The sequence below is a fragment of the Emydura macquarii genome, unplaced genomic scaffold (assembly GCF_026122565.2).
Source record: "Emydura macquarii macquarii isolate MOO-44397 ecotype Brisbane River unplaced genomic scaffold, CSIRO-AGI_Emac_v2 contig_312, whole genome shotgun sequence".
NCBI classification, from domain to species: Eukaryota; Metazoa; Chordata; order Testudines; family Chelidae; genus Emydura; species Emydura macquarii.
Window position 1 is genome coordinate 8,299,260 of NW_027130449.1, and position 12,712 is coordinate 8,311,971.

Genomic DNA, 12,712 nt, shown 5'->3' on the forward strand with positions numbered 1-12,712 from the left:
TTCTGTTGTGTTTAATGTTTTTTCCCAGCATTTTAGGGTATCGGTGATGTTTTAATACACACTAAATGCCAGATTCTACTGTCACAGCCATGTAAAGCCAGAGTAATTCTACTGAATCACAGTTTAATTGTGGACAGTGTGGCCCAGAATGTCTTGTTCCCAAAAGTGGATATTTTTAACTACCTCCACCTTTTTCTAGACCATGTATCCCCAAAAGAAAATGCCTAAGATGACGACAAATATAAGAATGAGTGCTGCCCATTAGCCTAATCACAACTGTCTTATTTACTTTGTGCTTGACCTGTTGTTGTCCCTAATCAGTTACTTAGGGGCTCCAAGGCAAAGGGAGTCTGCTGAGACACCGGGCTCTGTGCCCACATTATTGCAGGATCAGAATGTTAGTCCCTACACCAAAGAATTTATACTCTGTCTTGTTATGTCAATGTACAGCCTCTAGCACAATGAAGTTCCAATCCCTGATACAGGTGCTACTGTAATAATATCAATAAACTACTCATTAATATGTAATGCTAGGACTAGCTTAAAAATACATTTTCAGAATTCCCAAATGGTAAATAAAATAACAAACTTTAATTTGCCTCAGTCTAAATTAATGATTTTTGCCATCAACTGAATTATAGATGGAAAAACAAGTGCTCTTAATATCTCTTCTAGTAAAAAGCTTGTCCACTATTCCACTGATTGTAATACATACAGCAGGTGCCCTCTAGTGTTTGCATCCGATGTTCATTAACCTTGTAAAATGGTACATAATTTACAATGTAAGGTCTTACTAGCCAGCTTTGTAAATTAGAGCCATCTATGGTATAACTCAACAGTGTAACTTTTATGTTGTAATTTCCATCTTTGCATTATTGTATGCAGTGTAGTTGTAGCTGTGTCTGTCCCAGGATATTAGAAAGACCAGGTGGGTGAAGTAACATTTTATTGGCTCTGTGTCGCTTGCAAGCTTCTCTCAAACAGAAGTTGTTCCAATAAAAAATACTTCACCCACCTTGTCTCTCTAATCATCACATTATGTAACATATGGACAGTGCTGTATTGTACTACAGTCCACTACATTTAACCCCACATTTTCAAAAGTATGCCCTAATGTTGGTGGTTTTGATTTTTGAGAACAGAACTTGAAAAAAAAAACAAACAAGCCCTTAATTTCCAACGGATTAGAGTTACCAGCAGCTTCCACTGATTTAAAACAGATTTGTAAATGCTCAGCACACCTTAAAATCAAGCTTGAGGTGTCTCAGTTTGGACACGTAAAATGGGAACCTTCCACATTTAGCGGTTACTCTTGAAAAACGTGGGCCTAAATGTCACTAATGTGTGAATGCATCCACCCAGACTGCACCTGATCTACATAATTTTCTCTGATTTTTTTTTCAAGCTGCATACCATATAAATTGTATTTTCTGTTGTGATCAGAGCAACTGGTAAGTTGCAAATACAAACTTTTTATACTTTATTAACATGATTAGTTTTTTGATTCTCTCAAAACTATTGTATTATCACTGTTCTACCATTAGAAGCAATTTTTCTTTCATGCTGCAACACTGCTGTTTACCACCCAAAAGGAGACAAGTGCCTACATTATTAGTAGAGTCAGTATTACGTCCTGTCAGAGCAATTGAGATCTTCTAGGGGCTAGGGCAATACTATCACTGGTCCTTGGAACTTGCTTTTCAAGACTGACGGCAGGGCATTCTCAATGGACCACCCTTGCCACTGGGAACTTGCTCCTAAGACACACAACCCTGAGTCTGGTAACCCTCAGAGCATGATATGCAAGCTTGTAGCTAATGTACCTAATTGAGCATTGGCACAAAAGTCTTTTGTACAAATCAGGGCATAGATTTGAGTCTTCCATTGGGATGCCTTTAAAATTCAAGTCCTGCCTGCTGTTGCATAGATGAGCTTGGGGAAGATGACATGGGGAACCTCTTTCCCTCCTTCCCTCTCACTGAGACTGTATTATAGCCAAGCAGTAGTCCTACCCTAGTGTTCAATTGACTACTAATAGGAAGGCTTGTCTTCTGCACCTACAGCAGCCAGCCTCCTAGAAGGCATGGTGCAACTGGGGGCCATTGAAAGGCTACAGCTTGGGATATGAACAGCACAGAGCACTATCATTCTATCAAGCGTAGGAAAGAGATGGTTTCTTCCATTAGTTGTGCTATGCAAATATATGATTGACAGGAAATCCAGGAATCATTCTGCAAAACCAAGATATTTAGTAGGTGTGCCCCTTCAAACAATGTGACCTATCTACTTAGTTCATAACTGTCAGGAGATTTTCTAAATAAAATGCATTTACCCACCTGCCCTTGATGAACTTCACTTCGCTTTCTACTGTGCAGATGAAGATAAGAATCCTGTTTTTGTGTGGCTAATCCCAAAGTAAGTTTGTTTTTTTCCACAAAGTCTTTTTTTCCTCTCTGTTGCTGAACTTCTACAGATCGTGGAGAAACAACATCAACATATGTACTGGAACTGTTTTTGTACTGACACACATCTGCTGATAGCTTTCCTTTTGTATGCAATCTAAAAGGTCCACTACTTAGGATAGCAGGTTGACCATCAGGGCGTAACAATTCTGTATCAAAATCAGAGTATATATTTTGTCTTTCTACCAGCTGGTTATTCTTCTCCAAGATTCTGTCCAAGGCATCCTTGGAAGGGAGGTAAGATGAGTCCTGAGAGGAGCCCTGTGGGATTTTTCCAGCTACCTGCTGTGTTCTATGCACTTGAGAAAATTCTGCTCCCTCATTATTGCTCTTCCAGTTGGGATTGTATCTTAGGTTACAATATCTGTCCATAGGTTGCTGTTTGCTATGAAAACCAGAAAAGAAATATTAACATTTAAAAGAGAGAAATCATTCAGCACTTTGAAAAAAAATTATAGTCCAATTTAAAATTCCAGTCTATGCCCACACTTGTAAACCCCTACACATGTGAGCAGTCTTATTGAGTTTAATGAGACTACTTGTACGTAAAGTTTCTCACGTATGAGACCATTTTTAGGATTAGGGCCTAAACAGTTACACTAAACTTGAGCCAAAGAGCTACACAGAGCACCTTTTTCATTTTAATTAGCACTAAATGCTAATTAGGCTTAAAACTATCAGATCTGGCCAAGAAATACGACTTTTTTGTTATATAAATTCATCATGGCACTTACAGGGGGCAGAGGAGGAAGAAAACTAAGATGATACAGTTACAAAAGTGCAGCAACTACCTTTTCCATTGTCTAGTTCAATTTCATTTAAAAGGGCATAAATTATAAGAGGCAATAATTATTATTTATCTTCCAAAAAAAATTCCAGTCACTCCCCAAAGACTCTGCTCTCCAAGGTAAAAGTGGTATTCCAATTAAGATTGGTCCCTCAAACCTCAAGAGTACTAGTTACCTAAGAGGGAATAACCTACAGATTTTATGATATTATCTCTATTAATTACTATGCAACATCAAGATATCTACTTGGCTTTTTTAATAGAGCTTTCCTGAAAAGGTTTAGAGAAGTCTTCTGTGTAGAATACAGATGTAGTTGAGAGGAAAGAGGAACAGAACTATGCCATGATCCCATGTGAAAAAGCCCCAGACCAGAAAAGGAATTTAAAGAGATGGGAATAATCCAAGCCATTGATTCACAATATCTCAGCTAGCATATATAAACCACACTTTCAGGACAGTTGTCCGTAAACAGTGTGGGCTTTGCAAAGGGATCTTAAAAAAAAAAAAAAAAAAAAAAAAAAAAATCAAACATCCAAGTCTACTGGCTTTCAAGCCAGGGTTATAAGTAACCTGTTGGACTCAATACAAATCTGTAGCAGTTAACTTTTAAAACAGCTAATAAACATTTATTAACACTTTGTAAACTAGTTACAAATGTGCTTTTTAAATATAAAGTGTGACGTAAATAACACAGAATCTAGTTCCATATTAATGCTTTTCATATCAGAGAAGTGTCAGTGACCTGATATACTTTGTACTTGAGATTAGTGTTTCAATTCCTGACAATTTATACCAATGAAGTAGCAACATGAGACTTAAACCATCATTATTATTCATACATTTAAATCATATGCAAGAATAAATGACTATTTTGAAACAACATAAGCACAGAAATATGTAATATTTTGCTAAAAACAATCACTTAAATAACAGTGATTCCAAAGAGGCCTATTGTGTTGAAATATGTGCACAGCAGCTTGATTGTATTATGTAGTCCAGGTCACCACACTGGAATAAAATGAGCATGGAGAGCTCCTTCATCTCTAATCATCTGCAGACAAAACACACACCTCTTATTACTCCCCCTGATTTGATATAAAGGTTAGATGGACTCTGTATTCAACACTTCTGTTGATGAGCAGACAACAGATGTAGGGTTTCCTCTTCAAATTCCTAGGTTAGTAATGGATGTAGAGAGGGGTTTCATATGCATAGACTATGATATTTGCTCCAGTTAATGGACTACATTTGAGTACTTACTGTGATAACTTCAAACAAAATAAAATCAAATTTCCATTTAATGAAGAGCCTCATATTCAGTATAGTATTCAGTCAAAAAATTACTAAAATGAGAGCATGTTTCTAGCACAATTAACATCCTTTGCACTCGCAATAAAATGTTCAGTAACTGGCCATTTTGCTTGTTGAGGAGGTGAATAAAAGCATGCTATTAATCATTTAGCCTTCATTTGTTTGCCACTTTGTTTTAAGTAGACAATTAAATTTTGAAATGGCACATTATTATTGCTTCAGGTTTAATTTAATTCTCTTAAACACAACAATTATTCCCAATTTATACAGCATCAAACCTTTTCTGCATATGACAGCATATTCAATTTTATTTTCTGTATAAAGTTAACGCTTTTGTAAGAATGTGTGAGGATGACAGTCACGTGGAATTTTTAATTCCGCATTTATATAGTTACTGAATAAAAATGCATCTCTTCAACCCTCTTGTTTTTCAAACTCTTTGAAAACAAGTTTTCTAATGTAAATGCAGCAGACCAAAGTGATTAAAAATCACTATATGAATGTAAAAGAGATGCACGCATTTCTTAAATTATTTAGAAAGATGCCCCATCCTATCAAGTGCATAGAGAAGGACAAAAGTCACCAACTATCAGTTCTGAACAAGTACCCGGTGCATTATAGTAAGTGCTTTAAGGTTTGATTCAAAGGCCATCCCAAGTCAATGGAACTCCTTCCACTGACTTAAGTGGACTTTAGATAAAGCCCATAGAGAAGCAGGGAAATCTATTTTTACTGGGCCTATACCAGCATAAAATTAGATCACCCCTTCACGTCAACTCAGCTGTACTGGCTGGCACTGTCAGTGAGCAGAGGCAAGGCTCTGCTCATCCCCCACATCTCCCTGTCCACCTACTTTGAGGACAAGTAAGTGGGTCTGAAATACCCACCTCCTTTTGCACTCCCAGACAGTGTTTAGGTAGCCTATATAGCAGTATAAGGAAGGTTCTTACTTCCCCTTACGTTCCTGTGTGGGAGTGTGGTCCAAGCTACAATCTAGCCCTACATGAACAAAGAATGGTTGCTCTTCCACTTTTCTAAAAAAGCAAGTTGTACGGCACAGTACATTTCAAAACACATCATCCTTAATTCACATTGACATTAAGGCCTGGTCTAATACAGTCTTTGTACCAATTTAACTATTTCATCAGATAGGTGTGAGTACATTTATGCCCACCTGAATGGCCTAAAAAGGACTTAGCACAAGAATAGTTAGGCCTATCACCTCTTTAGACAAAAAATATATTCCTTACCTTTCATTATTGTTCTGTTCTCCACAATCTTTTCCATTTGAAAACTGTACTTTGCCATAATTTGCTCCTTCTGATTCATTCAGACTTTTCTCCTCCAGACTATCTTCATCTAAGCTGTCATTCTCCAGCTCATCAGAAGATTGGTCTACCAGTATTTCATTTTCAGAAATCCGTTTTTGAAGTTCTAACTGATAGTGGATCTCTTGAGTAAGGCTTTCTGAATCAGACTCCTGAGAGTCATGCAGACTTGGATGCCAGTTTCCTTCACTTAAAGCTGGCCCTTTTAAAAGAGTATGATGAATGTGTGGCTGGATTAATACTCTCTGAGATAAGCTATTATTCATGTTGCAAATATGTAGAAAGAAAAGAGTGGAAAAATATGGTTCAGATGTGAAGACTTCATTTAGTATTTTGTGCCGTGGTATGGACCAGACCTGTATTTAGGAAATAGGAGATTAAATGTAAACAAACAATTTGTTCACTAAAAGTCAACAATAGTTACGTTTATTAAACTTTTCGATGAGTCCTATCAAATTATTTAAGCACGCAGTAGCATTGTGGGCAGACTCAGAATTTGATCTTGTAAAGATGATGCAATACTTTATTTATAAATGCTTCAGGGACAGTGTCTGCTGCTCACACTCAGTAGTATTTCATTCAATGGGAAATCAATGACACCAAGGCCCTGATATTGCAAACATTTACACAGATGGTTAACTTGACTATCATTAATTGTCTCATTTAAAATCACGAGACTACTCATGGTAGTGAAGTTAAGCATGTGTGTAAGTGTTCACAAGATTAAGGCATAACTGTGCAGTAAATTAGTACTCAGCGTGAGTGAGGGTGGCAAATAGAGCCGTTAATCATTATAAAAAATGGCCGTGGCACTTCACTTAACCCTATAATAATAAAACTGTTTATATATATTATCAGGAAAATAAAATTAAGATAAGGCAACAGATCTTAGTTGCAAACTTCCAAGGGATGGTGTTCTATCATATGTTCTATATCAGTGATCTCATTTACACCTTCTTGAATATCTATAGCTATATCCCTTTAGATATAAACCTTGGACAAAGAATATTTACTTATAAATATAAAAAACCTGTCAAGATATTTTTGTATGTTAACAGACAAGCCATATGCAATCATTTTATATACATAAGGAATCAAATGACTGAGTTAAAAACACAGAGTGTCAGCATTTGAAAACAGGAAACCTTCTTTCACATTTTAGTACCATTTTCTTTCATAACAGACAACAGCAGCTGGCGATTGCTTGATCCAACAGGAAGAAAAGCTGTTTGTATTAAAATATGATCATTTATGTAACTCATACATTAAAATTAAATGTATGTATAGGAAGCTATGCGTCATGCACGTCACTGCATCAATTTTTAATTGTCCAGAGGCTACACTTATGGCATAAAATTGTTGCTCTTTATCAGGTCTTTTATTAATACACTGATGGATATGTATAACTGTCATTTCTCTATCATGGATCATATTATATGTAATAGCTGATCTATATTGGGAGATTATGCATAAACTGGGGGCTAAGGAGTAATGAATCAACTAATGTGTATAGATTTTTAAACTGCTTCAGTTCAGTTTGCTTCAGTTTTAACATAAAGCAGGGCTTGAAATATCCATTCACCCACTCAGTGATGAGTAAGAAACTGTCTTTGATGAACTGCTGGACTTAACCTATCAATTTCTACAACAACTAAGCATTCATTTTTAAAGTTTCTAGCTCTTATGGTTGTGAAGACAACCTTACAAATGCATCAGTTTTTAATTTTCCAGAGGCAACACTTCTTATGGCATAACATTGTTGCTCTTCATCAGGCCTTTTATTAATATACTGATGGATATCTATAACTGTCCTTTCTCTATCATTGATCAATACTATATGTAATAGCAAATCAATGTTGGGAGATTATGCATAAACTGTATGGCAATTACCAGAAGACCTGGATTCTGCTGCTAGTTCTGTCACTGAATCAGTGTGTCACTGGGCAAATTATTTCATCTATCTGTGCCTCAGTTACTTCATCTGTGATATGAGGGTGACACTAACCTACCTTATGCTTTTACTTACCTCAGTAAATCATATTGCATACTCAAAGAGACCAAACTTTAAGTATTAGCCTTTTCATCCATAGATTTCAGGCAGGCATTTCCATTGTTTCTCTTGCTGTACCTATTTTCTCAAAGCAGCAGCAAAGTGAAATTTACAAATCTGGTCAGTTTTGCTGCATCTGTTGGGAACATTGTGGGCAGCAAAATCAAGTCAATTTCAATCTACTGCATCTGTAAGGAAAAATCTACCAGGGTCAGCAAAAGCAGACACTAGAGTTATTCTCAGAAAAAAGGACACTGATTTATCCTAAGATGTGAATTTAAACCCATTTAGTTGGAAGGTGTTTTGCAACCCCTCTAAGAAGGATTTGTAGCCTTCCTAAACCCCCCTTCTCATCACCCAGATAGAGTCTCTAGGGCAGCAGGGTTATAAGACATTATAAGACAGTTCCCACCACCCTTTCCTTACTGGTTTAATACCTGCTGTGAGGAGCAAATCTGAAAAGAACAAGAAACTGAACAGTAGATATGTATTACTCTGCTGCTCCCTCCTCCCACCCATCCTCTCAGCCCCCCATCCTCTCTGCTCCCTCCCCCAAATCCTCTCTGCCCCCTCCTTTCCCCTTCTCCCAGTCCTTTCACCCCACCCCTCCAAATCCTTTCTGCCCCCTCTCATCCCCTAGTTCTCTTCCTCTCTCCCAGTTCGTTCCCACACCCCCAAAATCCTTTCTGCCCCCTCCTTTCTGCCCCTCCCCCAGTTCTTTACCCCACCCCCCCAATCCTTTATGCCCCCTCTTTTCTGTCCCTCCCAGTTCTTTACCCCACCCCCCCTTTATGCCCCCTCCCATCCCCCAGTTCTCTCCTCTCTCCCAGTCCTTTCACCCCACCCCCCAAAATCCTTTCTGCCCCCTCCCCCACCCAGCCCAATCCTCTGTGCCCCTTTGCCCCTCCCTGGGGTGATCCCCGCCCTGTTCTCCCCTCACGGTCCCTCCCCAGTTCCCCTCCCCGCCGGCCCCCATTCACCTGACCCCGCAGAGCCCGGGGCAGCGTAGCGGCGGCGCAACATGCTATTCCCGAAGCCACGCTCCGCCTCCCCGGCTGGCGCTGCGGCCGCCGTGTCACCATGGCTACGGTACACAGACGCCAAACCCCGCCTGCAATTGCACCTACCCACCGGCCTTGCGAATGGGACATTCCCTCCTAAAACTTCCCCCGCCAGCCAACATGGTACCGTCCGTCCTGTGGGGGGCACTCCTGGGAATGAGGTGGGGGTCACTGTAGCTGTTAGTGCAGGGGGGGGCATGGAGGAGGAGGAAAGGGGAAAAGAGGAGTTGTTGGGGGGAGGAGGACGAAGGAAGCAGAAAGGGAAGAGAAGGGAGGAAAGAGAGGAGAGAAAAAAGGGGAGAAGGCCATATAAAATGTAACCCCCTCTCTGCCCTTCTCCCCTGCTCCCTCTAGGTCAAACTTACCTCTGTAAAATGGAGACAGTGGAACTGAGCTCCTTGGTATAGCACTTGGAGACCGTGGGATGCAAGGTGCTACAGAGAAGCCAGGTATGATTAAGTGACCTGAAGTGAAATAGACCTCCCATCCTAGGGTCAAGGTGACCATTTTTCTTGTTGAGGGTCCTGAGGTTGCAATGTTCTTCAAGTGAATAGGAGAAGCCCGTCAAGCCTCACACCTGGTTTGAGCTGAGTTACTCCTGGATTGTGACTATTGCACAACCAGAATCAGGTGCATAGGATCTGATCCAATTCCCTGGGAGTCAGTAGAAAGACTCTCCTTATCTCTAATGAAAGTTTTACTAGGCCCATAGTCCCCAAACAAACCAGCTTTTTTTCCCATCCAAGGAGAGCTGTTTCAGATCATTGACTAAACACAGCCCTAAGGTAAGTGGTTCAATTCATTCCAGTCCCCAGTGGCATTATGTGTTGGATTGTATTCCATTGTTGGTCTGAGTTTAACCTCTGGTATCAAAGCAAAACAAGACCATTTCCTATATCCAAGCAACCATATGCTGCACTATCAGAAATATTATAATTAGTGGTTAAAGTTAATATTCTTTGTGTATAAAATATGTAGCAGGACTTAAAAGCATAACAGACTATATATGCTTCTGCAGCCTTGGATTTTACAGAGTATAGGTTTATTATTTTCAAATGGAGTGAAAAAAAAAACCCCAAAACCCACCATCAACAGGTCTAATGATTAATGATGGCAAATTTGCACATGAATGGAATACAGAAAATAGTTGAAAAGGCTCATCTCTTAGATGGTAAAGTATTGTAAAAATAGAATTACATTTCAACAAGAACAAAATCCCATTAAGAATATGGTAAATTACCCTTACTTCAGATGTGATCTGTAATAGGAGATTATGTTGTTGGTTTAGATTAGTGGGCCCATTAGTTCAAATCTGCTGATACTTAGTAGTGCATGTAATTAGAATGATGGGGTGCTATATGCATATTATAATTTACTTTCACTGCATGGATCTAATAGTATTATGAAGAGCTAAGGTATTGATGCTATCAAAGTGATTTAGAGTCAAGCTTTCTGATGAATGATCTAGCTTTAGTTTTGTTATTTGTCACTTTACTACACAACCCACCCTTTATAACAAAGACAACAACAATGGCTCTGAAGCAGCACTGAAGCAATATTGTTTTTTTAGCACACATGTTCAATTTTACTTATGTAAATGGTTTCATTGAGGTAAATAGGTCTCATGTGAATAAAGTTACTCATGTGCACGAGTGTTTCCTAAAAAAACTTTTTGGGTCAGGGACCATGACTTTTTGTCTTGTACAGTGTTGGTGCTTAAAAATAATGAAAGTAGGAGAACAAGTAAATATGATAAAGTTTAAGCAAGCTCAAATGTCATTGTTTATTAATACATCGATTGCTTATTTGGTTATTTCAACATAATGGAATATAATCCAGAGCCTGCCTCCTTAAACAATTGGATTATTGAAGGATGTGATGTCCTAGTCATTTTAAAGTTGATGAATGCTAAAAATGACTTGTTTGCCAGTTACATAGTTACTTGGCACTGATTTGTTAGGTGTGAAGAAATCATATACTTTTCATTTTAGGATCGTGTAAAATCAATATTTCTTGATGGATTTGAGATGTGGGTTATTTTTTGTAGGATGTGGTATGGTAGTGTGCCCGCTAGTACTAACTCTGTAATAATTTTTTCTTTTCTGTGTACTTATCACTGTACCTGTTTTATTGGTATGTGTGTATGTATGTCCTAAGGCACTATCAAACTATTCTTTAAAAAAGAAGAAATACATTATAATACACTTGTTTGGTTTATTTAAAAAAAAGTCACTCTGAATAGCCAACTGTTATCTTAAGAGAAATAACCAAAATGTTCACCATTGAAAACCCTGAACTATTAAAATGCCAGAATTTCAGCACTGCTACAGAGCATGCTACAAGCATGTCTGCTACAAACAAGGAGAAAAAGTACAAAACTGATACACCGACTTTTGTAGCTAGAAACAAAACTTCAGTTAAAAGTATCCTTAATCTTCCTAGGCAGAAGCATGAAATGTGCATCTCTATTTAGGCTTTTATACAGTCTCCATCACAACTGTGGTGTATAAATGCCTAAAATGCTACTCTACTTTAAATAAGGGACATATACATTTTTACAATCATGACAAACAATATAGAGTTAAAGTGCATTCACTTGAAATTTCAAACAGGTAAAGGAACTAAGAATACATAAAATAGACTGTTGTTCAAAGGCCTCAGTATCAATATGGTCTGATCTTGCAGTCTTTTCCACACATAGTACCCCTTTAACTTCAAAGATAGTTCTATGTGCCAATGGGACTGGAAGATCAGGATTTGAAATTTTATTATTAGTTATGAAACTTATTTTTTAAACAAACACCTGGCTTCACCATTACAGAGCATTTTACAAACCAAGTTTAGAAACAACAAGGGTTGTTTACACTCCTTTATGGTTTTGTTTAAATATTAAACAATTCAAGTATTATTGTTAAACCAATATTAAAACATGCTGGAAACTGGTACTCTCTTACACTGGAGTCCACACAGCTGAGCTCTTGTGTTAAACGTGAAGTCATCTTCCAGCATTAAAACCAGATTACTGCTAACAATAATGGCAGCAACATCTACAATTAGTCAAAAGTTTTTCACTCTTTACCTGTGATCTGATATGAGCAAAATGGATGCAATTTTCTTTTAAGGATGACCTGGACTTAATTCAGATTCTCAATTCTCATTGAAATGTGATTCTGTGCTAAAAAGTTACTAACAGTGGCATTGTGGCATTCTGTAGCCATCGTGTCTCACTGGTTTTCATATCAGATTTGCTCAGTCTGCAAGCAAAAATTGTTTTTTCTAACAGTGAGACCCACAAACTCATCCTGGGCCCTGACAACCTCACCATTAATATAGATCTGAAGGCCAAATTGTACCCTCAGTCACAACTATGTCGCCCCATTGTTTTCAGATCATGCCCTTAGCAGAGGAGCTGGAACAATTTGTATAGTAGGGATACTGTGAGCCATTGAGCCAAACTAAACCCTGTATATAATGGAATCCACTTCAAGCCAGGGGGTGTAGTAGCACCTCTAGTTTCAGCCCCTTTGGCCCTTAGTAACATTTCTGGAAGCTCTCGAAAGGGAAAAGATTGTGGATGCAGGGCTAGTAGCTGTAGGTTTCATCTCAAGCACTTTACAAACAACTAGTTAATTCTCACAACTGTCTTGTGTGGCAGGGAAGCATTATCCCAATTTTACAGGTGGGAACTGAGGCAGAAATGTTTGAAGTCAAT

At 38.3% G+C, this 12,712-nt stretch overlaps 1 protein-coding gene and 1 long non-coding RNA gene across 5 annotated transcripts in view; one reads left to right on the forward strand and one right to left on the reverse strand.

The window, feature by feature from the left end:
* The window catches only part of JHY (junctional cadherin complex regulator), a 29,859-nt gene extending 20,843 nt beyond the window's left edge, over window positions 1-9,016 (reverse strand). For all 3 annotated transcript variants that reach the window (XR_010922904.1, XM_067564638.1, XM_067564628.1), the window contains exons 1-4: window positions 8,920-9,016; window positions 7,916-8,075; window positions 5,812-6,245; window positions 2,337-2,847 (exon numbers count right to left, since the gene is read on the reverse strand). Coding sequence is in view for 2 of the 3 variants with exons in the window: in XM_067564638.1 (XP_067420739.1) it covers window positions 2,337-2,847; window positions 5,812-6,155 (855 nt within the window). In the remaining variant the exon portion in view is untranslated. The remainder of the gene's footprint in view (window positions 1-2,336; window positions 2,848-5,811; window positions 6,246-7,915; window positions 8,076-8,919) is intronic.
* A 206-nt stretch (window positions 9,017-9,222) lies between these two features.
* The window catches only part of LOC137164060 (uncharacterized), a 78,929-nt gene continuing 75,439 nt past the window's right edge, over window positions 9,223-12,712 (forward strand). For both annotated transcript variants that reach the window (XR_010922917.1, XR_010922910.1), the window contains exons 1-2: window positions 9,223-9,449; window positions 9,747-9,785. This is a non-coding gene — a long non-coding RNA (uncharacterized lncRNA). The remainder of the gene's footprint in view (window positions 9,450-9,746; window positions 9,786-12,712) is intronic.